This window comes from Mustela nigripes, chromosome 6, assembly GCF_022355385.1.
Source record: "Mustela nigripes isolate SB6536 chromosome 6, MUSNIG.SB6536, whole genome shotgun sequence".
Taxonomy (NCBI): Eukaryota; Metazoa; Chordata; class Mammalia; order Carnivora; family Mustelidae; genus Mustela; species Mustela nigripes.
In genome coordinates, this window is record NC_081562.1 from 107,793,631 (window position 1) to 107,820,773 (window position 27,143).

The 27,143-nt window shown below is 43.1% G+C and overlaps 1 protein-coding gene across 15 annotated transcripts in view; it reads right to left on the reverse strand.

Moving 5' to 3' along the window:
• MICAL3 (microtubule associated monooxygenase, calponin and LIM domain containing 3) overlaps nucleotides 1-27,143 on the reverse strand; it is a 221,544-nt gene that overhangs the window by 94,578 nt on the left and 99,823 nt on the right. For 12 of the 15 annotated variants that reach the window (XM_059403945.1, XM_059403947.1, XM_059403959.1 and 9 more), the window contains exons 3-17: nucleotides 26,695-26,902; nucleotides 24,679-24,795; nucleotides 24,177-24,278; nucleotides 23,408-23,563; nucleotides 22,317-22,417; nucleotides 19,044-19,301; nucleotides 18,613-18,728; nucleotides 17,487-17,613; nucleotides 16,401-16,497; nucleotides 13,867-14,014; nucleotides 11,641-11,837; nucleotides 9,564-9,676; nucleotides 9,412-9,474; nucleotides 8,752-8,925; nucleotides 7,104-7,187 (exon numbers count right to left, since the gene is read on the reverse strand). In XM_059403945.1, coding sequence (XP_059259928.1) covers nucleotides 7,104-7,187; nucleotides 8,752-8,925; nucleotides 9,412-9,474; nucleotides 9,564-9,676; nucleotides 11,641-11,837; nucleotides 13,867-14,014; nucleotides 16,401-16,497; nucleotides 17,487-17,613; nucleotides 18,613-18,728; nucleotides 19,044-19,301; nucleotides 22,317-22,417; nucleotides 23,408-23,563; nucleotides 24,177-24,278; nucleotides 24,679-24,795; nucleotides 26,695-26,902 — 2,061 coding nt within the window. The remainder of the gene's footprint in view (nucleotides 1-7,103; nucleotides 7,188-8,751; nucleotides 8,926-9,411; nucleotides 9,475-9,563; nucleotides 9,677-11,640; nucleotides 11,838-13,866; nucleotides 14,015-16,400; nucleotides 16,498-17,486; nucleotides 17,614-18,612; nucleotides 18,729-19,043; nucleotides 19,302-22,316; nucleotides 22,418-23,407; nucleotides 23,564-24,176; nucleotides 24,279-24,678; nucleotides 24,796-26,694; nucleotides 26,903-27,143) is intronic. The other 3 variants (XM_059403958.1, XM_059403956.1, XM_059403951.1) reach the window with 1 other exon arrangement.

Genomic DNA, 27,143 nt, shown 5'->3' on the forward strand with positions numbered 1-27,143 from the left:
GTGGAAAACACTACCAGCCAGGAGGCGGGGAGAGGGCAAAGGTGGTGTCCTGCTCACACACACACTCTTTATGCTCTGCAGGGCCCCTCACTGGCGTGAGCTGGAACCTCTCCTGGGCAGAAGGAGATTCTACCATCTTATAAACAGTGAACAGAGATAGCAAATCTCGAGTGAAGCTGACTCCTTCTCCATAAAGGCCAGAAAGGTGGCTTTGCCTCTTTCTACTGCCAGTGCTCAGAGAAACTCTGCCTGCCAGTGAGCCAGCCAAATCCCAGCAGTGATCAGGAGAAAAGATCCCAAGTTTCCTACAGACTGCATGCAGCATGTGTAACAAAAGTAAGCCACGATCCTCCATGACCTGTGCAGCCAAGAGCCATCCAGTCGCCAGAAGAGGAAGAAGAGGGCTAAAAGCTCTGGCAAGTGATAACTGCTTAGTTTCCTAACAGGTTCAGGATAAAGTATGTGCAGGGTAGAGGAAAGAGGTACTATCACGGTAGATATCACGCCCTCTGCCCTCTAGCTCCAAGCAGATCCATGGCACCCCCAGTTCAGTGCTCCCCACTAACTTCATAGCTTGAATGGGTGGCAACATAGAGTGTAACCATCCCTGCTCCATATGCTCTGCCAACTCACTCAACATGCAGGGCAGGCTCAGAAACATAAACCCAAGGCAGGGGGTGGGGGGGGGGGGTGTTGGCGATCTCTGTAGAAGAGCACCACCCACCACAGAGAAACAAGACAGAAGGTTGCTCCCCCAGAGAAGGCAAAGCAGTGAAGGTGATGAGAAGACTGGGGCGGGAGGGTGAGGGAGCAGATGAGTGCACAGGCAAGATTATGGAACAGTGGAGAGAAAATCCTGGAAGAGAACATAAACGTAACTCTTAAAGGTATCTAGACAGGAATGCTGCCGTTAAGAATCTGGAAATCAGCTCATTGGGAAAATGCGACCTTTCCTCTGGGCACTGCAGCCCCAGACGTCTGATAGCTTCTCCCTGCCCATCTCTCCTTTTCCTTGACACACTTCCCTCTGTTCTTCTTTGCTTAGGCTCTGTTTCATGAAAAATCATCAGGACCTCCTTTAAGTATGAATTCCCTGAAATGTAGGGCTTGCCCGTCTCCAGGAAATGCCTACTTTTCTTTTTTGAGAGGAATACAGCCTAGGAAGAAGAAAGAAAGAGGCCGGGCGCACGCAGTGCTTGTGGAAGGAAGCAGCCCCAGCAGAAGAGAAGGAAGCAGAGCAAGGCTGTGTGTGAGGAGGTGAAAGGGATGTCCTCTTTCCACCTCCACTCCGGCCTCTTCTCTCTCACCCAGCACCAATCCCTGTGTGGTCCTGACAACACACAGCCTATCTGCTTCTCGCCTGGTGACAGGGCCTAAGGAGATAGTACTAGCTTCCTTAGCTGTGACTCTATTTCTCAGAGAGCAAAAGCAGAAAGAGTGGCAAAAATAAAAGAAAAAGGCCCATGCGAAATTAAAAGATGATTCTTCACTTTTGCTGCAGAGCTATACCAACTCAGGGACTGGGTTTAAGGGTAACAACAACCCCCAAAGCTTCATAAAATAAGCAGGCTTTTTAAAAGGGGTATCTCTGCTGTTTGTCAAATGATACGATGTCCAGGTGTCATCAGTAATTGCCCCTTCAGTTTTTCAGAAAAGAATAGCTGAAGCTTTTCACTACGTACCCCATCTTGTCACCGCCTTCCTTCCTCTCCACCCTCTTCATACTTAGAAAATCCCCACACCAGTAAGAGCTTTGGCTCTCTCAGTATTTCTACTTCTAGACCCCAGAATGTCAAAAGATAGAAGCAAATGCCATCTGCTTATTGATCTGAATACTGGGCAGATGAATGCTCTCCTATGAATGCTATTTACACAGGTCAATGTGGTTAGCAACAAGAATTCTTGCTCTTGGCTGGGTGACAAGAATGTGCAGAAAGCAAGGGGAGCAGGGACCATCCCCACCTTCCCTCTGCCCACCCCCCACAGCGTGCCCCATCTGTTTGGCCCTCAGCATCCCATGCCATAGTTCATGCTCTTTTACCCTCTCCTGATGGGGACTCTGCTTGCCACGGCTGTCAGCATCAAGATCCCTGTATGTCTGTTGGCAACAAAGTAGAAACTTAAGCTCCATCCACATGTTCTATGTGGACCTACTAAGTGACAGTGCCAGAAATTCAGAATTCATTTCAACACATATTCCCTGCACCTGACATATCCCCACCCCAGGTAACCACAATCCCATCTATATCAAATCCCATAACCCTAGGACAACCCCTTGTCCAGCACTCTGTCCAACTGGCCTCCAGTGAGGTCAGCCACAGATATAAAGAACTATGGTTAGTACCAAAGTGGGACAAACGTATTTCTTTCACACAGTGGCACAAGATCAGAGGCATTAAATAGAAGGCTCAATAGGAGAGGCTGGTTAGGAGGGTGAAGTTTTCCACAACAAGACATTAGAAAGGAAAGGTGGGGAGATGGAAACTGGCTGGAACAAATGGCCATTACAACAGTCCAGAGGAAACTCCAGGGTGGGGAGTGGTCCCTGAATAGGAATACAGGACCAGAGCATTATTTGTTAAAGGGAGACATGGACAATGACTGGAAGCATTTTCAGTCAACAGGAATATGTACGTGACAGGGATGGAAATCCGGAAGACAGGCATATGGCTGCTACCACCAACCTGAGGAAACCACTATCAGCAATCACACAGAGAAAAGAAAGGCTACTCTTATCACTCTTTGGATTACTTCTGAGGATTCAGCTTATGGCCGTGTGCTGGTGGAAAAACTAATCCAAAGCTGGTAATGGGGGCCATGAGCACGTTGTCTCCACAGGCAGGATGAGGCCAGAGCTTGGGCTCAAGTCACACCCCAGATTCGACTCCTGGCTCCATTACTTACTGTATGAACTTGTACCAAGGGCTTTGGCCTCCCTATCCTATGCCTCAGTCTCCTCATCTGTAAAATGGAAGTGATAATAGTACCTGCCTTGTAGGGTTACTGTGAGAATTGGATGAGATAACACAGGAAGGGCTGAGACTACCACCTGGATCTAAGTGTTAGTTCTTAGTAGAGATAAGGCACAGCAAAATCGCTAAACGTATAGTGGCTCAGTTCTTAGACCCAGGAACACAGTATGGGTCTTTTCAGACACATTACTAGGGATCACCTTTTAAATAAGCCACCTTAGTTGAGAAAATGTCTTTCCATAGCTCCTGCCTTTAAAATTAGTATTTTATTTTATACAGATATCCTACAAAGGTCAATATATATTCTATAAATGTACTTTATATAAGTATCCTTGTTGTCCCCTTTAATCATGTCTGTGGTTAACTGCTCTGAAAGCATTTTTAAAGTGAACTTCCTGGAGTGTGAGTAGGGTAGACAGGAAGGGCAGGTGTTTGCTAGCACAAGTTGGATAAGCAAGAAGCAGGGCTCTCAAAATCAGAAAGAACAAAACTCATAAAGTGAGGCCCTATAAAAGCCTTCCAAAAGACCATCTAAATATACCTCCTTGGGTAGCAAGACAAAAGTGGCTGCTTTAAATGAGGTTACATAAAAATGTGCTGCTCTTCAGGGCTTTTGGACTTTGCATCTGCGACAAATATAGTTTTAGTCTGTGCTTGCATAATTGTTTTCCTATGATATGGGACTAGATTCAACCAGCCAGGGTTTGAATGTATTATGTGCCATCCTGGGGTCTGATCTGGAATTGCTCATTTGTAGTAATAAGGTTGCTTCTGCTACAAATGCTCTTTCTGTTTTTTAATTGTTAGTTCTGAAAAGATGGAATCCTGATTTGGTCTCCACCCTAGCCACCTACACAGGCAGGCAGGCAGGAAGACAGAAACGAGGACCACGGAGCATGCAGAGAAGATCACCTGCTGGCTGCCACGCGCCCCACAGGGAGGTGGAGTAGGGGAAGGAGAGAGCGTGATCACTTTTTTGGGGCAGGTCCGAGAATGCTCCTTTTCCAGTCGCTTTTACACCAACAGACACAAATAGAGAGAACATTGGTGAAACAGGGGCCACATTTAGGCTGGTTCTAGAAGGATTAAGAGCATTTACCAAAGACATCCCTCCCGTGCCTCTCTGTCCTCCATGACAATTGCTGTGTGGTCAGGGAAGATGGCTAGTCACAGTCAGTGACTGTGCTATCTGGTAAGTGCAGATCACATGGGTCATCTCTGCAGCTGGTCTTGGGACAGAACTTGCATGTAATACTTTCTAAATGCCAGGGATCAAGGATATATCCTTTGTTGGTTTTATCAGGGAAGTTGAGGATAGAAGAAATGAGCTCAGATGTAGGTAGAGAGAAAGGGCACACAGGCCGACCATCACGAGGGGAGTGTGTAGACCCGCCCCTGAGGGCTCGGTCACCTGTACACCCACCAGCAGCAAAGCAGCATGCTCCCTGAGTGCCAACTGAGACAACACCCTGCCATGGCTTCCCTCTCCTCAGCCTCTGGAGTGCACTTAAAAGGTTCTGGAAAACCACCAGGGAGATAGAAGAAAGTACAGGAAACAGAATATAAGAAAATAAGTATATCTGTCACTAACTGAACACCATATATATCCATGGATTATTTCCCCATTCTCCCCCTCTCCATTGTATTCCCTTATACATCTGTGACTTACAGAACTTTTCGGTGCTTAAGAAACAGTTACTTATTTCCAGACCAGAGGAATCCTCCATTTCCTCATGCCCACAATGACCACGTGGGGCAGCACACAGGGGGAGCCCAGGAGGGAGAAGAAGGTGTGGAACTTGTAGGGCCCGGGGAAACAGACCCCCCCCTCCCCGGTTTGTTCCCACCTCTCACGACAATTTACTTCCAAATCAAGACTGGTTAATATGCAGAGTTTGCCTGCTGGACCCATTTCTGAGAACAAATGGCAGAGGGGTGGGGAGGGAAGAGCCGAAGTGTTTATTTATATAGGAAGGTAAAAAAGAGAAGCCACTGGCAAACCAACTATTATTCATTTTCCCTCTTCTATACCATGACTGAAGTTAAAGCTGATCCTCATGCCACCTCAGCCACCAGTGATTGCTTTGCCACAACCTCCTGCCTCAAGTAAAATCTCTTCAAGAGAAACAGAAAGTGAGTCACTGTAAGGTCTGGCTGGTAAGCCCCTCATTCCTAAAGGGAGCTAATGAAGGCCATCATCAGGATGAGTCAGAAGCAGAGGGCCACTGGAGCACCCCACCGGAGTTCCTCTGTTCCCATGTTTCTGGAACACCAGCATGTTCCTGTTCTCTCAGGAGATAAACTGACAGCACCAAGACTCATAATGCCATCCCTGATTTAGTGTTGAGGAAAAATTACATGTAACTGTGAGTTACAGTTCTTTCATAATGAAGTAAATTTACAATTCCCAACTCTATCCAGCAACGATCTAATAGGATTTTCATGGCTCATCGTTTTTCACTTACCAAGATCTACCCAGATACTCCTTCCAACTGTAATCTCTGGTGCCCACTCCAGAGAAGCCAGGTTTGACTTCAAGGGCTCTATTCTGCTGCTTGTAGAGCTGAGCAATATTTTACTTCATAAATTACCCATAACCTAGCTGTTATGTCTCCATGTAGCACCGTGCACAAGGTCAGAGGCCATCAGATACTTCATGAATAGGAGAAACACAAGCAGGCCCACCAACACCAAGCTCCTGATGCCCCTTCAGTATAGCTCCATCAGGTGATGAGCTGACATGCCGCTCTTCACGGGGACAGAGGCTTGGCTGAGCGAGGCTCCTTGGTCACACTTACTACCCTCGAGACTTCCCAGCAAGCCAACCCAAAGCTGCTCTGGGCATGTGACATTTAAAGTCATCTGTTCATCCACTACACGTGTTACAACTGACTTCCCTTCCCCTTTGCTCTTCCTATGTCAGGTGACCTTGATAAATACTGTCAGAATCCAGAGTTTGGGGGTATCTAGAGTTCACTTTCTCCTTTAGCAGATCCTCAACTAAAAATTACCTTTCCAATCATACATTCCACCTAGACTTCAAGGCAAAGGGTAAGAAAATAAAACGGGTTTTCCAATGAGTTTTGTTTGTTTTCCAGAAGACGTCCTCCAAACACAGAGGAAGAAGCAGCTTGGCTTCTGTTGTGAATATGAACATTGTTCCCCAGCTTCCATCTCAGCCTCCTGGAGCCTGCCTTCAATGTGGCGTATTATTTAAAAGAGGTTAGAAAGGAACTTTTGCCCTGAATGTAATTCAAATAAAATCCATTTGCCACTCCCCAGCACCTCCCAGCAATAGCCGGCACTCTATAGCACAAGAAGAAATCAAGAGTCAGCTCACCTGAGCTCTCAGAATCTTAGTCCTAGATGATACCAAACCACAAGACAGAGAATCCAGGCTATACTTACTAGAGCAGGACTTTGCTCAACTGTGACTTGGGAGAAAATACAGTAGAGGCCCCAATGCTACTAAAGGGTTTCCTATTATCAACCAGCTGACATCCCTCCACTCACTTCTTCTGTCCTATCCAATACTGCTTAGACGCAGCCTTCTAGGAGATCCTGTAAAAACTTTACTGAAAATTTTCAAGGTGCATGTTAAATGGAGATAAAACGCCAAGAAAATGCCCATGATCATCTCTGTTGAGGGTCTGAAACAAATAAAAATCATAGTTCAAGATATTTCTTGGCTAACATTTCCCTATTTAACATGAAAGGCTCTACTGCCCCAATTCTCAGCCTTGCTGAGTTCAGGATTCTCCCTCCATTAGTTACAAGGACACATGTAAGCAAAAAGTCAACTTGGGTCAAAGGTTACAGTGGTAAAGTGGAGAAGCTAAGGTACCTGGAACAACTTCCCACAGAGCTTCAGCTAATTTCAACACCAAATTACCCCCACTCTTTTAACTAATTTCTCAAATCCCAAGGAGTTAAACAAATCAAGCAATACAATTAGCACTGTCTGTTAAACCGTTCCCCAAAGCTGCTACTCAAATGAGTACAAAAGCTTCCTGTCCTTGGGAGCTAGGATTCTAAAGTGTAGGCCTCAGCCCTGGCTGGCTCTGAGGGATGAGCAGGTTGGGAAGGCCCAGGGAAGCAGCACCCATTTTGGCCCCTGGACAGCTCCTTTACCTGTTTCCACTGGGGGGTGGGAGCAGGGTGACCCTGCTCAGGTAGGCAGCAGGACGGCTGGCTGACCCCACGCTCTTGTGTCGGCTGTGACACACAGGCCAAGTATGGGTGGGGGACAGGACATGGAGACAAAACAAAATAAAATACATTAAGGTAGGAGAAGACACAAAAAAGATAATGGTGGACAGACACACATCTATGAGGAGGGAGTGGGAACAGACACAGAATTAATTCTTAGAAAGTTACATTTACAAAGGAAATAAAATACCCCACCCCACAAACCAAAAGCAAACGTAAAAGGAAAAAAATGAAATCAGAAGCTGTAATTTTCACTCTCCTCTTCCCTAGCTCAAAGCTCTGAACCTAAACTACTAATTCTGGTTTGGAAAACTAAACTTTCTACTCAAAATGAGGAACACAACCTTCTCTTAGGGGCAAACTTCCTCCCAAGGAGAGCTTTCCAGACCTCCTGAGATGGGGCAGATCCCACAGTTGCCAGAGCTGCAACCTCAGATGTCTACCAATGAACAGTATTTATTCCTCTCTATGAGCCACAATACATACGACTGGAGTGTAAAAATTAATAACCAAAGGCTAAATGTGGGAAGAAGTTAATTCTGGCCAGACTCCAAGCAAAGTCAGTACCCCCCTCACCCCTGAACCTTGGAACAATGGCTGATATGTATGGAAAAAGCTGAAGAAAGAGAGTAAAACAATAAAAAGAATGGGCTCCCTTTCCTTTGGATGTTCTCTCAGGTCACTGGGAGCTCTGTCAGAAACTTCCTGTGCTTATCTCCAAATCCCAGCACCTCCTCTTATAAGAAGTCTCAGTGACTTTCAAACAAGCAAGAGGGGAGGGATGACCTAACAAAGACATCTCAAGTCAAATGCTCCTGTCTAGCACTCTCAAGTTAGTATCCATGATGACTCTTTAAAATGTTCATAATTCCTGACCTAGTTCAAGGATAGCCTATGAAAACCATCCACAACACACAAAAGAAGATTTCTCACAAGAACATTTTTTATCTTTATACTTCATCATGAAAGATGAACAACATCAAAAACATCCAACACCAGAGGAAGAGTTAAGAAAAGCACGGACACACATGTATTGGAAGATGCTTGTAGAGTTTGGAACAACATGGGAATATGCCCAAAGTTACGTGAACAAAGCAGAACAGAAAGTGTATCTTCCAAATGACCTCAACTATAAAAACAAAAATGCACTGAAAACAGACAAGAAAGAAATATAAAAAAATGTTAACAGAATTAGAGGTGTTTTGATTACCTTTATTATTTTCTCCAGCATTTTCCTCAGTAAGCATCTATCTCTTTAATAATTCGAATTGTGCACATATGTGAGCATATAAATATGTATAGACATTTATAAAACTTCAAATCCCTCTTCTGGATTTTTGCCACAGACACCTCAGACATGAATGGTGAGGAGAAAGCAGTGCTGAAAGCATGGGAGGAGCTTATCAAAAGCTTTTCTCGGCCACAGTCAGACAAGGAGAAAACCAGACACAGTCATGAGGGTGTGAACGCTCGGCTGAGACACACCCTGTCCCACTTCATTTGACTAAGATCCCTCCTTCTTATATGGCCAGACCAAGCATGGATGGGTGAGATACGAAGTGGGGCTTACCTGTCTCCTCATGCCAGTGGACTGTGGGGGTGCATTCTCTTCAAATTTGGCCAACAACTGGGTCGCCATGTACTTCACTTTGTTCTGATTGCCAAGGGCCACATCCATCCTCCTGTCCGTCAGGGTGCTCACCAGTGTGGGCCTTCCTCCTCTGTAACCACGGGGCACATCCTCCTGACAAACACCAACACCCAAGAACTGGCCTTGGTTAAGAAGTCCCCCACAGATGCCCTTCCCTCAAAGGAGTACAGCCAGTGCCTGGCATGGCAGCTGCTATTTTTGCTTTAGTTAAGCTTAACAGCTCTCTTCAAGGTTCTAAACTCCAGAGGCAGTCAGCAAGACTTTTGGTGCATGGGGCAGTATAAAGAGGTACCTGGACTTGGGCTGGTGTTGTCCTATCTCAAGAAAGCCACTGCCCCCAGCAAAATGTAAAATTTTGAAGAGAGAGGAAAGCACTAGTGCACACACGTGTGTGTATGCTTCCTTAGATGCTCTCCAAAACGCTGTACAAAGGCAAGAGCCTGCTGAAAAAGCAGCTGCTCTCAGAAATTCTCATAAAAATGAATATGAAAAGATCTAGCAATATCAATTTGGAAATTAATTTCAGCCCCAATGGGCAATTCAGTATGACCATTCTAGCAAATCCCAGCTAAATCTTACCTCTTCCGATTGACTAGTCTTTCTCCTCTTTCCAGCACCATCCAAGTCCTTTTCCTTTTTATCCTATATCAAGAGAGGAGGGAGACTGCATTATCCTAGTCACCATACCTCACCTATAGCTTTGTAGCAGGTCAAAACCCTCCTCTATTTACCTTGGGAGAACGCTTCCGAGAGATGGTCTGCCCAAGTTTGCTGAGGAAGGAGATGGGGGATTTGGTGCTGGCTATAAGAACTGCTTTGTCCTCGGCATTTAGGTCCAGGGCATCTGTGAACAGGAAGTAATGTTGAGCACAGCCCTGGAGGGGGCTTCAAAGTACTGACCAGAACTACACTCCTTGCAGGTGGCTCACAGAACCCCAGAAAACTTTAAAGGTTCATCTGCGGGACGCCTGGGTGGCTCAGTTGGTTAAGCAGCTGCCTTCGGCTCAGGTCATGATCCCAGCGTCCTGGGATCGAGTCCCACATCAGGCTCCTTGCTCCGTGGGGAGCCTGCTTCTCCCTCTGACTCTGCCTTCCACTCTGTCTGCCTGTGCTCGCTCTCGCTCGCTCTCTGACAAAGAAATAAATAAAAAATCTTAAAAAAAAAATAAATAAAGGTTCATCTGCTCTGACAAAAGCAAAAGGAACTCAGTAAAGAAATGCACACTATGGTCTGAATGTTGAGCTTTCTTCTCCATCCATGTTAACAAAACCAACTCTTTTTTCCAATCCACTACAGTCACAAAACCCTCCACTTTTCGCTTTTCAAACATTGGAATCTGCCTATGATTGTTAGTTACAAAAGACTGCTAAAGCCTCACTGTTGTGATAAAAACTTCAAGGTAGAGGGAGAAAGGGAGGAAGGGTACATAGCTCAGGGTCACTGGCTTTGATGATGCAGGCAACCATGTACACAGGCACACATAAGAGGAAGGCTCTCCCTAAACAGGGATTTGATTTGAGAGTTGTGGATTCCTGTTGTAAGAACTGCATATCTGATCAGAAAAAGCTACGGACATCTGTAAGAGTACACAGGCTAGAAGACACTGTGGAACCACAAACTCTATGGATTGCAATATTTTATTAGTAATAACAGTAATTTAAAAAGTAATCAAAATGAATAATATACTGCTGATATTAAATGCCTGTTTGCCAAACACTCTCTTTAGCTCATCAGTTTCATGTTATATGTACATAAAATCCAGTTTATGGATGGCGAAACTGAGGCACAGGGAAATTTAGTAACTTGCCTAAGGTCAAACAGGTGCAAGTACTGGGAAGTAAATCCAGGTTGGGTACCATGGTCAACACTCTAAAGCAATATGTGTACTGACTTACTTCAAGGGACAATAAATGATAACAGGAATATTTTTGGTAGCATTTTGGTAGACTGAGGCAGCAGGCTAAGGGCCAAAGACTTGGAAAAACACTAAAAGGTTGGAGAAGAGAGAGAAGCCAGAAAAGGAACAGTTACAGAAGAAAGAGAATGAAGCTAAAACAAGTACAGGACCACAGAGGCCAATGAGAAGAGAGAATTTCAAGAAAAAGAATACCATTCCATAGTGCTGAATAATGCAGAAAAGCCAAGTGAGTGAGAGAAGCAAAAAGGAGAAAAGAATGCAAATTCGATGATTCTTCACGACTGTAAATAGTTTTTGGAAGAGCAGTTAAAACAGAAGCCGGGGGGGTGCCTGGGTGGCTCAGTGGGTTAAAGCCTCTGCCTTCAGCTCAGGTCATGTTCAGGCTCTCTCCTCAGTAGGGAGCCTGCTTCCCCCGTCTCTCTCTACCTGCCTCTCTGCCTACTTGTGATCTGCCAAATAAAATCTTAAAAAAAAAAAAAGAAGAAGAAGCCAGGTCGCAAAGTGTTGCGAAGTTTAGGCCTTAGGAGGCAGAGGTCCTACTAAGAACAAACCACTTTTTTAAAAAAGGCTGGCTCTGAGAGGAAGGGTGTAAGGAAGTAGCAGAGTCAAGGAAAACATTTTGCAAAGGAATGATTTTTGCAAACCCATAGACTTAGTGAGAAAGATTTGGGGAAAGAAATAATGGCTGAGAACACACTAGTCAAGAAGGAAAAAATAATGGAGCAAAGTTCCAGGGCCTTACCCAGACTGCCAACCAATAATAATACAGAGTAAGAGCAGGTTTGCTTCTGGTGGTACTAATGAAGGACGTGGTTAGAAGGGAAGAAAGAAAAGCCAGGAAAAACAGAAAAAATGGAGGCCTTCCATATCCGTGCCCGCCAGCCCTTACCACTGGACGGGAGTGAGTCCTTGAACATCTCATAGAACTGAGTCAGGTACATCACCATAGAAAGCTTGTCAGGCTCCCCCACCGAGGCCATTTCTTTGCCTGTCATAATGGGAGAAATGCCCAATTCCTTCTCAGCAATATCAAAGGCCAGCTGGTTATTCTTCTCCACATTTTGCTCATCCAAAGAATCAAAATCTCTAAGAAAAACAGAAGGAGAAAAACATAAGAAGGGTTGCTTATCCTCAGGCCAGAAAACACAGTATCAGTAGAGTCATCATCATTTTCTTCGTCTTCCAGCTAAAATCCAGGGTGCGGGGTTTACTGCAATTTGAGAGCCAACCTGCTCTTCTCCCCTTTTGGTCTCCTCCCTTACACCAATAAAATGCAAATCACCCTCAAGGAGGGTGATGACTAAAGATCTACCCAGAAAGTAAAAAAGGAGGGAAAAGTTGAAGAACTACTCTCATTTTCCCAATAATGTAAACTTCTTACTAATAGGTAAGCCCAAGAATAGGAACTATCTTTAATATGTATCCTCTTGTACCTTGTATGTGATCTGTACATATTACACTAATGCTCGATAATGATGATATCCTATTTGGATCAGACTGCTTCTAAAGGCTTAGGACTATCACTCGCTGTGTCATTTGGACCAGACGAGCTGTTGATGCACTCAATCAGCTCTGGTAAATCTTATTCAGCCTTCTACATGAAGGGAAATTCCAAAACCTTCCTCAAAAGATGTTTCTGAGGCTAAATTTCCCGTTTTCCCAAGTACTTAAATGAACAAACACTTTCCGCTGTGTCTCAAACTTCTTGCCATTCAATGAAGTAAAGACGGAGACCATTCTTCTTTAAGGGGTGATTTCAGATCAACTGGCAGGCCTTATTTTGTGTTAACTTACTACTGACTCTGTAGCAAGGTTTTCATTTTTCTAAATGCTTTTTCTTTATAGATTAAGTCTATCAAACCAGGAAGGCCTCATCCTGAATGACCTTATTGTAGTCTAAACGGTGCCAAATCACCTACCCCCGCTGCTTTGTGTCTGTTACATGGAACTTCCCTAGACCTTCTGCAGGCAGCCTTCTCCCTCTACCACCCCCCAACCTCACCTGCTAGCTTCCCTTCAGCTCCTTTTGCCTCCACCTCCTTTTCTTTCCTGCCTTCCCTTTGGAAGAGAACAGATTCACCCAGTCTTCTGCCATTCATCACAATCCTTCTGAAAGTACTCCTTTTTCTTCTCCTGTCCTTTCTTGATGGGGGAGGGGGGAACCCTACATTCATTTACCAACCTTTGCATTACCTATGGGACAGGAGCACTGGAGATCACTTAGCTTTATCTAAATAAATCAGAAATTCTTATTCCAAAACCATATATGTAAAGCAGTTTCTAGTAGCTCTGGCCTTATTAATTTATAACCTAATATAAACAGGAACTATGTTTCTTAGGTTTCCTTAAGCAATCATTAAAGCAAATGCACAAATTTGGGCCCTAATGAAAAGGACAGGCAGCCAAAATAATTCAACAGTCTTTTCTCCTGTTTCTGGATCTTCCTGTTTGGCTTCCATGGTAACGAATGCCTATGGGAGAAATCTGAAGGCACTGGTCTCTGTAATTGACCTGGGGTCATCCTACTGTAGTGATTTTGCATTTAGGTGAGTAAAGAATGGCCAAAAAAGAGGGTGTCACTGATATAAGCGAGTTAAGGTGGCCTGAATCTTATGGGCCTGGGCATAGTATATTTGCAAAAGGCACAATTCTTAACAGAGAAAATACCAATGAACCATGATAAATTGGTAAGTATTCACTGCTTTCGAGTTTCTTGGTAGTGACATATTTGCCTTCAGCCAGCCAAATGTTCTAGTGAGGTTTTCCTTATGACCACCAGCATCTGGGAAATAGCTGGCCGAAATGAAGAGTTCAACCTGGGGCCAATAAACAGAGTTTTCCTTTGTGTGATGTTAATAGGCCCAGGTGGGTATTAAAACTAGTTTTTGACCTTCTGAGTGCTGTAATTTTTAAAACTTCAGCTGGATTCAGCTACACGATGCTTGACACAAGTTTTAAATATAACTAACTTGAAATTAATCACTGCCTCCTAGAAAAAAGTATCTTGCTATGTATCTCATTCTAGGAAGAAATGCAAAATTTGGCTACCTGATAGCAAAACACTCTGAGATCCTGAGCAAATACAAAATGAAACACAAAGTTTGTCACAACTTACATCAGATCAGGGCGGTATCTATGGATGATCGCACATAAGGCCAGTCCACTTTTCCAAGACATAGTGAGATCTGTCACATTTACCCCTGCATAGCCATCTGTCTGCCTTTGGCACCAACCCAGCAGTTTGCTTGAACGAGCTACAGACTCTAAAACAACAACAAAAAAACCATCAGAAGTGTGGTCACCTGGTAGTATTGATGTAGGATCCTCCTTGTAGTACACATACCAGTTTAAAAACTTACTAAAGGCAGGAACGAAACAGTTATCACTGTTTTTCAAAAGTAAAAAGCTACGTAATTGGTATCATAATAGTGGAATTTTAGGTAGATAAGAAACTACCAAATTTACCCAGTATCTGATGTCAACACCAGTCCCTCTAATAGAATGATAAGTCACAAGAGGAATGATCTGGATCTGCTGGTCCTGAAGCCCAGGGTCCCTGCAGCACTCTTGGATACTGACTTAGCTGGAAGATCACCATCTACTGACCTGTTACCCCCACCTAAAGAAGGTCTAGAAGCGCGGCTTGGCAGCTAGCTGAAGAAGCTCCTTCCCTTCAAATTATATTGGGAGGAATACAGCAGTAAAGAGTCTGTTCTCTCTAGCAATACGTTAAATCAATAATGCACAAAGCCCACTCTTACATGTTCCAGGGTATAGAGTGATTTGGCAAATGAACAAACTCCGTAGGATTACAATGGCAAGGCCAAAGACCCTGGACCAGAACAGTCCCCCAGGCCAGGACTGGCACTCCATATTATAAATGATCACAACTTGAAAAAGTGAACACATCAACACATACACTTGAATGTTTTCCAGTTCACTGCTGTGTCTTCTTGAACATGGATGGCATTTCTAAAAGTCCATTTTTCTTAACTGCATCAGAGGAGCTCTGATATGGAGCATTTAGAACAATCTGTGAATTCCTATCTGTGTCCAAGAATGTCTGCTCTCTTACCTTTGGCAGCTGGAAATATCTAACCTTGTATGAAGTCATTTAGTGACTTGGGAACATAAGATAAAAACTGTGGGGGCGCCTGGGTGGCTCGGTGGGTTAAGCCGCTGCCTTCGGCTCAGGTCATGATCTCAGGGTCCTGGAATCGAGTCCCGCATCGGGCTCTCTGCTCAGCAGGGAGTCTGCTTCCTCCTCTCTCTCTGCCTGCCTCTCTGCCTACTTGTGATCTCTCTCTGTCAAATAAATAAATAAAATCTTTATAAAAAACAAAACAAAACAAAACAAAAAACTGTGTATCATAAAAACCCTGTTTCATTTAAATCTTTCAGTGAAAATGTATTCTAAAACTATATAGAGAAACACTCCTGCTGTTATCATCATAAATCAGAAATTTACTTCAGAAATTAACTTTGTTCAGATGTCTCCCAAATCTGTTTTTCCACCAACCCAACAGGTACTGGGCAACTTCAACATTCCAGGCTCTAAAATGATAGTGACAAAGGTTTACTGCCTGCTTTCAAGTAGATGACACCTGAGTGGACATAGACGAAAATGCTTCCAACTGCCTGTTAGTTGTGAAATCCACCCTGATATTGCAATAACATGTCAAACTTAAAACAGACTCAAACCTTCTATCCTCCTGCTTTCTTGTCCAAACTGATGGCGGCACCACCTGCAACCATCTCTTGCCCATGCAACCAAACTGCTGATGCCTATTGTTTCTGGCTCTTGAATATACTCTCACTTGCATAATGAATAATGACAATGACAAAATGGCTGCCATTTGTGAGCATGGTGGAAGTAGCTATTTCTTACACCCATTTAACAGACAAGAAAACCAAAGTTCAGAAGTGCAAAATAACCTGTTCTGGCCCACAAATTTCACAAATGGCAAAGCTTAAATTGTGACACAGTTGCACCTGGCTCCAAAGTCAGAGTTCTAACTACGCTCCACTCCCTTGTCCATCCTCGACATGAGCATCAGATTCAGGCCTTCACCGCCGTTAGCTTGACTGCTACAATGTACTTCTAACTAGTGGCCCTGCCTCTCTCATTTCCCTTCTCCATCCCATCTTCCATGTAGCTGACTAGGTACATTCATTTTGCTCTCCTTTTAAAAAAATCTACAGGGGCCCTTCAGTGAACACAAAATATGGAATGGCTTTTATCCATCATAACTGTATCCTGGCAATGTTGTAGTACTCAGCTAAAACACCACTGCTTTTTCCTAAAGTCTCCCCCAGAAACCTTAGTTGGTGTGGATGTGTGCTCACTTCCTCTCTCTCAACAGCATTTATACCTGATTTCTCTGGGTTCTGCCCTGATATTCCCGACATTTCTGGCTAGGCAATTCTTTGTTGTGGGGAGCTGACCTGTGCACTGTAGGAGGTTTAGCACCCTCCCCCAGTCATGACAATCTAAAATGTCTGCAAATGCTACCATATGTTCCCCGGGGGCCAAAATCACCCCAGTTGAGATTCATGGCCTTATACAGTACTGTGTGCACTACCAGCTCAGTAAGTACAGACTTCTCTGAATAGGGTACTCGCATTTAATAGGCCATTGCCAGAACTCACCATTGCGAGTCAACTTTGGGGTAGTTCGAGAATTGACCAGGTTCTCCATTTCCAGATGAATATCTTTTGTTTCCCCAGTATCGTATAAATGGCGCACCTGGCAGAAAGTTAAGAAGGAAAATCAAACACCACTTAACAAGTTCCCACCTGAGAGCAAAATGAAAGACAGATAGCAGGTTGGGCAAAGTTCAGATAAAAGCTAAGACAATGACCTTTAAATCCTTTCTGGAATGTGGTGGGGTTACATGTAAACAAATACAGGTTAGTGTAAAAAAGTTGTGCTAAAAATTAGCTACTCAGCCAAGGAGGGCCCCTTGATAGTCACTATTGAACCATTAATACTGCCCATTGATAGCAGGTCTCACAGGCCCCTTAAATAGAGGTATACAGAAGGCTTAGAGCCATAAACTTCAGCTAGAAAGTAAATAAAAAATTATACAAGTACAGAGGCAAATATGTTGAACGGGCCGCTTTCTAAAAACAGTTGGGTTCTTTGGGATTATAGCGCTTTGTCAAATGTCATTCTCAATGCAATTTTAAGGCTTTAGAGATTGTGAGAAATGACTCAGCAGTGTAACAGAACTGACCAATAGTATCTTTAACTTGCACAGAAGGTACTAATTTTCAAAGTCTGTTCAAGTGAACAATCTCATTTGCCCTCACAATGGTCTCATGAATAGCAGGACTATCACCTCCACTTTATTGATGAAGAAACTGGGGTTCAGAGAAGACGGGATGACAAATCCACATCAAAGTGATGGGCGGCAATAATGCAAGAAGTCCCATTTCCTGAGTAGTGAGCAAGTACTCTCTCCCTTACAACATGCAGCTTGAATGAGAAAGCCCTGGACAAAGTCCTGGATCCTGGATTTGGTAACATGGGATCTTCTGGCAAGTCATTCACCAACTCCCTCCCTTAGCTGCTCAATCCACTGAGGGAAAGTGATACCATTCCAGGGAGACATCTACTTGGATTATGAACGGAGTGTATGTATACGGTATTAACAGACATATTTCAGTGTTTCAGAGGTCTGATCTGTCCTGAATATGGGCTTAGATGTAGATAACTGACTAGAAGGCTCTTACCTGGCTCGGGCGGAGGAAGTTGACGTTAATGTTGGGGTATCTGGTGACAGGGTCAATGCTGTATTGGCTGAAGTTTTTACTCACATTCTCAGGGGTGGTCTGAGGCAGCAACCTATAAATGCTTTCTCTGCAAGAACATACAACAATTTACTCAGAGCAGTGACAAGCACCATACATATCTCCTTCTTCTTTGATAATATTCCTATTTTCTGTCAATATCCCAAATAATCTGAAGGATATGACAAGTCTTCATCATTGGCCATTTTTATCCAAACCTACATCAGCCCTTGCTCCCATTCCACTACTCCAGTGATTCCACAGGCATTGGACTGGTTGAGGACCAGTAGCAAGAGCAAGTACATCATGGTGGGTTGGGATAAAAAGCCTGATTCTAATTTAAAAGGCAAATAATTTACTCTTTTGTTTTTTCAAGTAGGCCAATATTTAAGAAAACCACAGATGAAAAAAGAACTTGCCACTAAACTTGCCCAGAGTACCTTAGATAACAGACTTAAAATGCTATCAACCACAGACTACACCCAGGAAATCTTATTTCTCTAGTTTTTCTGGTCAGGGCATTTTTTCTTTATTAGCAAACAAATCCTAGGATTCTTACCTCATAGGCAATAATCTGCTTCAACATATCTGACATTTGAAAGTTTAAGAAATATTTGCAAGCAATTTGGGATTTTCTTTTGAATCCAAAGTCACTTCGTATTTCTTTTCTTATGTCCCCCTGGTATGTTCCCTGCTACCACACTGATTTCATTAGTGCAAGTCTTTCTACTTTAAGGATGGGAAGATTTAATGTACTATGCTTATGTATTTGTTCGTGTGACTGCCATAAAGGTAACAGATACTATTCCTTAAAGGAATACAAAGATTCAGATACCATCTGTCAGTAATGAATTTAATTTGGAAAGAAATAAAAGCACTTAAATTAGATAGTCTTTACATATCTATGACTTTTAATCATTATCTTGCTTTTCTTCTCTTAAATATGAAAACATCTTTAATTAAGAAAGCAGGAGAGAGAGAGAGAGAGAAGGAAGAAAACATGTATTCTGCTTGAGGAGCAAACCAATCATCACTCCCAGGAAAAGGACCTGTGGCTACTTCCCATTACCTCTCGGCCAGGACCTCCAAGGGGCTTGTTCCTAGAGACCAACTTCGTACCATCCAGGCTGAGTCCATAGCAGCTAGAAATCCTCGGGCTATTCCTGTCCCCATTGGCCAAAAAGGCTATGAAGGAACAGAAAACAAAGAATAAAAATAAATTACCTTTTAATAGAGGGAAACTAAGAGAGAAAGTCTGTTGTTGACGGTACTATTTAGCAACTGTTCATAAGCCGGCAGAACAAATCACAAAAGCTGCAGAGCTTCCATCCATAGTGAGCAACCTCCTTACTTCCTGGGGTATCTCTGCAGGGAGTCTACCTCTGCTGCACCATGCTATAGGCACTTGCTCTGCAACCTGGGATACTCCCGTTGTTCCTCATTATCACTGCTTCCTTACTACTGCCTCTATTATAAAGTGCTGCCGTCCTTACCACTCACCTCTAGGAGGCTGTCCCCAACCAGGGCCACTAGTAACTGGTGTCCATTCTGCTCCCGCACCAAGGCAGCATTCTCAGAGGCATACATACAAGTGAAGTCGAACATGGCCACATCAGGCTGCCCGTAGTGATTGATGGCAAAATCCAGAGATGGCAGCTGCTGCTGAGTGGAGAAGTCAGCCGCCTCCCTGGCATAGTTCAGCAGAGCCTCTTGGTCCACATTCTCCCGGGAAAGCAAGAGCTCTGTGTCAGCGTAGTCCTGTCTCCAGAGAGAGAAGAGGGTCAAAGGAAAAGCCCTGCTAGAGCCATACTATACATGTCAGATGTAAGCTAGTTTCACAGCCTTTCCCTTCTTCCTAAAGTGATTTCATATTCCAAAACAAGTCTTCTACATAAATGAAAGACAAAAGGGGAGGCTGTTTCCTTTGAAAAATTTTTTATTTATTTATTTTTTTTAAAAGATTATTTATTTATTTGAGAGAGAGAAAGCAGAGAGACAGCACAGGAAGGGGCGGGTGCAGAGGGAGGAGGAGAAGCAGGCTCCCCACTGGGTAGGCTAGGACCTTGGGATCATGACCTGAGCTGAGCTGAAGGTAAATGTTTAACTGTCTTAGCCACCCAGGTGACCTTCTTTTAATAAATAAATAAGTAAATAAATAAATAAATTCATAAAAAATATTTATTTATTTATTTGAGAGAGATAGAGAGCCTGGTGGGGATGGGGAGGGCGAGAGGGAGAGAGACAGAATCCCAAGTAGACTCCCTGCTGAGCATGAAAACTGATGACCCCACTACCCTAAGATTGTGACCTAAGCCAAAATCAAGAGTCAGATGCTCAACCAACTGAGCCACCTGGGTGCCCCATGGGGGAGACTGTTTCTAAAAGAGCACAGGTTTGCTGCCTGGTGTTTCCATTTCCTTTGGGCATGTCATACTTCTTTAATCTTGCCTAATTCAACTCATGGGGTTGTTTTGAATACCAAATAAAATAATTTATGTGATGGTACTTTCTAAATTGAAAACGTATTTTATAATTTATGTTATATTGGCAATTGTTATCTTCTGGATAGCAAATAGCTTCGGGCAAATGGGAACATATGAAATACTCAGCATTGTGTAATTCATCAAACCCAAAGGATGCACCTGAAAGCTCTAGTGCCAAAAAGATGTGAGGTGGGAGCAACAGTAGCCAGGGGGTAAGAAGAAATACACTGAAAATGGAACAGAGGTTTTCAAAATAAGATTCTGAAAGACTCCATAGAAACCCACCAACAAAGAAAAACAATGATGAGAGGAAAATGGGCTTTCCACATAAAGGAGTGAAAAATTCCTTTTTGGTTTTGGAGATTTCCTGGCTAACTGAGCCAGATCTCTATTCTCCTAAAGTGGGGCCTATGGTTTGTTTCCAAGTGTCCCTGATGGTACTTCCAGCTACCACTACAAGATGTTAACAGTCAAAACACAAATACTCAAGTTGGTCCTTGAAACCATGTTTGTTCAACATCGAGTAAGTGACTACAACTGGTTTAGTATTAGCAGCACACATAGAAACATGGTCCCTGCCTTCTAGAAGAATAAACAAAAAGCAAAAGTGTATCAGGTCTGGGCATTCTAGACTGTTCCTGTATATCGGTATGCCTTCAAGATACTGCAAGTTCAGTGTCAGATCACCACAATGTGAATGTCACAATAAAGTGAATGTCAGAACTTGCAGTCAAATGAGTTTTTTTTGTTTCCCAGTAAATATAAGTTATATTTATACTATGCTGTAAAAAGTGTGCAGTAGCATTATGTGTAAAAATACAATGAACCTACCTTAACTAAAAAATACTTTATTGCTAAAAAATGCTAACCATTATTGGAGTTTTCAGCAAGTTATAATCTCTGATCACAGAGCACCATAACAAATATAATAATGAAAATGCCTGAAGTACTGTCAAGAATTACCAAAATATAACACAGAAACATGAAATGAGCAAGTGCTTTTGGAAAAATTGCACCAATTCTCTTGTTCAGTGCGAGGATGCCACAAACCCTCAATTTTGTAAAAACAAATAAATAAAAAGCACTAACTGTGAAGCACAATAAAACAATAATTTCAACTAATAACCAAATTTTGCCTAAGATGATAGATTTGTCTTAATTTAGTCTACAGCTTACCCCCGGGTTTACTGGCTATTTCTTACTGATACAGCTTTAAACCAAGTACATCTTGCCATCTTGCTTATGCTTTTGGCAGAATGGGCTGCATGAACTGTTCTGTCCTGCTTCTCCTCACGTACATAAAGGAGCTCAAGGCTGAGAAACAGATAATGAGGTCTGTGACTGGGAAGAGGCTGTGCAGCAGGCACGTGTTCACTGGCTTGCCCCCAATGCTGCTCTCAGATATGGCAACAGTATAACTCAGTGCTGCAGAGACAAAGGCACCCTGAACTTCAGCCAGGAGTCTGTGGTAAGACCTGTAGAGGCCTGAATCAGCACATCTGGTGCCTCTTCCTTCCAAGTCATCACATGGGAATAGTAATTCTGATTCAGACTGAGCACCATAGAAGACTTAAGAGACTCTCCTTAAAGAACCACCTATCCTGTGGTTCTGTGATTTCATATTCTGTTCATCACCTCAGGGAATGTCATACAATTATCCACCTGGAAAAAAGGCTGAAGCAGACCTCTCATGATTGTTAGGTCAAGAAGAGGTCTAAATATACCTTGATCCAGCCAGTGTTCCCTAGACTTCTGAGACATAACTGCAGTAAAACCAGAACCATTCTCAGACTTCCAAGTCAAACTCCCTTCCCCCTACTACCCTATCCCAAAAGATGACCTATTAACCAACTACTAATCAGTCATATGCAGAATTAGTTATAATGACATACCAAATCTCCTAAAATTTAACTGGGTATCCAAAATAACTGAGATCTGAGATTTGCTTTAGAACAATCCAATGGCAGGAGTGGGGAGTGGGTGAGGTACTACTGAAATAAAACTGGCCATGTGTTGACAATTGTTAAAGCGAGATAGTGGGCAAGGGGGGGGGGCGGTTCACTATATGATTCTCTCTACTTTTGTTTACATCTGAAATTCTCCATAACAAAAGAATTTTTAGAAGTTAAACTAAAAAACATTAGAGGAGTACATGTTTCCAGGAGATGAACTGGGTGCTCATTTTCCTTCCCTTGCAGGAAAAACTCATCAGACAATAAAATTCTTTCTCTTAGTGGTCACATTACCTAGTACAACATAAAAAGAGATTTGAAAGAAATCCATTACTCACATGCAGTATCACCCCTTTGTCTAGCAAACTCTGCTTTTTCGCTGTCATAACAAAATAGTGTGTGTCATCTTTGTAGTAGACAATATTCTCCAAGTCGATACCTGCAACCAGAAAGCAAATCTGTCACATATGGGCTTGCTGAAATGAAGGTACGTTAGGGCAGCCAGAATGTTTATACGTGTCCACAGAGACCAGGCTGTAACACTCTAGGCAGAGAAAGTGAAAATAAAAAGATGTCTGAGCCCAGATTCTTTCTTCCTGCATATTCTGTTCATGAGAAGAGGGGGAGCTATGTTTATACCTGCACTGCTCTGTAATTCACTTGATACCCTAAGTTATCCTAAAAACCATGATCAATAGTAAGCAGAAATAGAAGGACTGGAAGAAAAAGAAAGGTCAACTTCCAGTAAGAGGTCAGGGTTAGTTTTCAAGTTAAACATCTTGATAGTCATCAAAGCAACAGGGAGAATCACCTCTGCTCTTCTGTCTGGAAGCAGAGCGTGAACTACTGATGTTTTTAATTCAATAATAATTCAATAATCTAAAAAACAGATATAATGGAAAGCAATCATGTTCGAGAAAACAGAGAAATGAAATCTGATGCACAGTTTTGCAGCAGCAAAATAAGTTAATTTATTCAAAAGCTATCATACAATAATCTTATTCCTATCTAGCACGTGGTTTACTTCATGCCCAAACTGGAACTCCAGGAGACTGTATACTCAGTATCTAAAGTCAGGTTCTAGAAAACCAGAGAACTACCCATCAGTAGCTTACTGCATCAAGCACCATCACTTAGAGCCACAGCATAGTGGAGAGGGTTGGAGAAGAGTTGGCAAAAGGCAGAACAGCCCCTTAAAAACAAACGAATAAATAGAAACTAAGCCCTGAGCAGCCCTGTCACTGTAAAGAGGATAAAGAACACTAGAAGAGGAGACAGTGGTAAGGAAAGCACTAGAGAAAGAGCGAGCAGCGGGGCAAACAATAGCAATAATGCCAATGACCACCCACTCTACCAAACCCTCTGAGAGAAAGATCACAAGTAGTTATTTAAATTCTATCCCTATTGCTTTGGAGATATCTACACCAACCTGTGGCTTCCCTCAGTTCCTGGAAAAATTTTTGGTTGAATATAAAAGCCACTCCACTGATCTCCTCCACTTTGGCTTCTGCTGTTGTATTTCGGTTAATAAAATTTGCTGTAATGGCAATGGCCAGCTTGCCACGAAATTCCTTCCGGCGAAATCCTGGAAGGAAAGAAATTTTCAGAGGAGACCAAGGCTCTCTAGAGAAGAAGGACGATCACCTCAAACAGGAACAGGTGTTGATGAAGACATCGGGGAACATTCGGGATGGGAATCAATGGGAAAATTTTAGGGCAATTCTTCTCTATCTGAAAATAAGGTGTTTACCTGCCAAAAAATACATGAATTTCAGGAAGGAAGTCAAAGTCTCCCACGCACTAACAATGTGAAATCTAACTGACCAGAATACTACTCAGTGCAATGGATTCCAATGAAAGAAAGAAAGAAAGAAAGAAAGAAAAGAAAAGAAAAGAAAAAAAAGAAGAGAAAGAAAAGGAAGACACCAGTTTTCTAAACACAGATATAATCCTGCAGTGTCAACCAATTAATTACCTCTTAGTGCCCTAACAAGGGTGCCCTGTAAGAAGAGAACCCAAATACTAGTTGGCTAGTGCAAGGCTGGGTCTATCATTCAGTGAGAATAGATAGCACACATAAACAGATACTAAGGAATGTGGATTCTTTGATGATACAAACTCTCCCCACAGGGCTGGGTGGTGGGTGGGGGTCACCCTTCACTCTGCTGTGAACCAGGTAAAGCAGCATTGACCAATACCTTCCAAGGTGTTCCTACGGCCATCCCCTCCGATGATCACTTCAAACTCATATTCTGACACAGGATGGGTTTTGGGGTGGACCAGTGCCCGCCAACCTATCCCTGTGGACCAAAATGAAGGTCATTACCCAGACTATATTCATACACCTAAGACACCTCTAGATACAAAGTGCACAAAACCCCAAAGTGAAAACACTAGGAGTAAAAGCATGGGATACAAAACACAGGGAAAAAAGCCTTGGAAAAGGCTCAGAAAAGAATATTCCCCACAACATAATTTGTTATAATGAATACAAGTGCTTGCAACATCTAATACTATGTCAAAAGCCTCCTCATTAAGCCAAAAGTTCCTTGAAAGAGATAGGCTGTACAACTGAAGAAACCTCTTTAACTAGTTCTGAAAACAACCCACAGATTCTTATACTTTTCTCCATTGAGCTCATCTTTTTCTCACACACTCCATGCCCTTTTATCTTTCCTTCATTTGTTCAACCTAACTCACGTTCATTTTCTTGGTCCTCAGGAGGCTGTACAAGACCTTGGAATTCCACATTGACATGGATCTCAATGCCCAGGATCAGGGCGACTTTCAAAAGTATTAGTTGAAGCTGACGGATACCTGCAGGAACAAAAAGATGATACCAGTGAGGGCACACTAAAAGGAGAGTATTAGTCAGCAATTACTGCTTGGATTCTTACCCGCCCACCAACACAGTTTATCCAGATTCTCAAAGCCTCCCGTAGCTGGAGATATTTTCCAAGCCACAGTCTATAGCTTCTTTCTTTCTTTCTTTCTTTTTTTTTTTAAGGGCAAATACAATTCAGTGCAAGAGATGTTCTAAAAAGACATGCAAGGCCACGCCGACCTTTTGGGCTGGGTGTTCAAAACAACCTAAAGCTCTGAGACAACACAGATTGTGGCCAACCAGAGACCTTCTTTTCCATCAGAGCCACAGTCATCTAGCGGAATCCACTATCCTGACAGGACAAGGGATTTACCATAGAAGGCAAAATGTGTGCGCCCTGCAGTGGGTTTTCCAGTTTGATACAAAAGGGCTGCATGACTTCCTGAGATTCCCACAGCATCTCCCTTTCATCCTGATCTAATACTCTCTTATAAAGTGAGAAGGGGAAACCTTCATCCAGCCTTAGTCTTTTACCATTCCCTCTCCCACCACTGTTTTACAGGCACAGAAACTGAGGCTCAAAATGAATGAAAATCTTGCTCCTTATCACAGCAAGATTTATTTATTCTGTGTCTAATGAGTGACCACCAAGTGTCAGACATGGTAGCAGCCCCAGGTCTACTGAGATAAAAATTTAGTCCCCGATGTAGGACTCTCTCAGCTCCGAAACAAATTCCACATAAGGCAGACAAATCCAGACAAATCAAATGACCTTGGTCCTCTCTTAAGACCAATCTCACCTGCAGCCTCTGACTAATGTGGTGCGTACAGGTCCTCACCTAAGTCATCTTGGTTTTCTGTCCCAGCTTATCACAACCACCACCCTTCTGAGTCACACTCCTAAAGGCTCATTAAATCCCCTTCTAGCACACATTTAATATTTGCAGACAACTAGATTCCAAGATGCTTTACATATTATAGCCCAACAGATGGGCAGAGTGCTTCCTCTGTCAATGGACTGTGGCAGCTGCCGGCCAATGTTTGGTGAACTGGCACAACCACTACGAAGAGCAAACAGTCCAACGGTTTGATGTATTTGCAGGACACATCTGGAGGAGCTCAGAACAAAAGTTCCTTGATAAGAATCTCCTGGAATCATTTACAATGATTAATAAACAAGACTCAAAACTTCATAATGTAGACATCGTCTATTCTCCATCACCTTTCAGACACGCCACTTGACAGTCATGGAGAGAAAACCACTGTCTGCACTGACCTGTATCTATTCTATAGGATCTCAGAGAAGCACAGGTCCAAGTTGAGCTTGGAGATGACAAAATTTCAGCCAGAGTTATCCACACTGTAGACCTCACGAGAATCACCTAACCAAATGAATCTCATTACTGATTTGCCATTGGTGACTACACTAGGAGGCTGCTTCTAAAACTGTGCTTTCCCCAGTACTGATGCCACAGCATTTTGTCCTTACATTAGTAGAGTATCTATCATATCACGTTAGAGAGAGCCTCATGCTTTGTGCTTTTTCCAATGGCCTAAGAACCACCAGAGGGTCAAGGCTCAAACTGGTAGTGTTTCCTAGGCTGGACCAATGCCCATCCCACCCACTGCAAGTGCTCAGGAAGCATTCAAGACCCAACTTTAGAAATTCTTAAGTTAAGTTCATGTCATAGGAGATAACACTTGTGCTGCAGGTAAGAGTCCTAGGTTATAAACCACCGCATCACAGGTATTTTGATTCCAAGCACAGTGGACGTTAATGATACCAAAACAAATTGGGCTATTGAGTATGAATTCCTCAAATAAGCTCTTTCTATTGAACAAGTGGGTAGGGGGCAGGCGTGGGATCCTGCAGGAGGACTAGTTTTACTTACTGATATGGTCGATAGCTCCAGCACAGAACTTGCCATAGAACTTCTTGGCACCCAGACCTCGCAGATCATGTATGGTGAATGGCCAGAGATGCAAGACATTGTTGCGGGAGAAGGCATCTCGTTTCTCAATAACGACCACCTTAGCTCCCAATAAGGATAAATCAATGGCTGTACGAAGACCACAGGGCCCAGCTCCAATGATGAGACACTGAAAAACACATCTGATTTCAGGGCAAAGGCAGAACCTCTTAGGAAAGCTCACATTTCTGTAACAGTTTCATGATCTGATAACCATCATTCCCTAGAGCCTCCAAGTTAGGCTATTCACCTAAGAAATCTTCAGACCTGTCTGGGTCACAGGAGAGCAGTGGCTTGAGAGGAAAGCTGGTGAATGTTATGGACAGAGGAGACTGTTAACTGTTAGTGCTTCACATAAACCCAGCATGGGT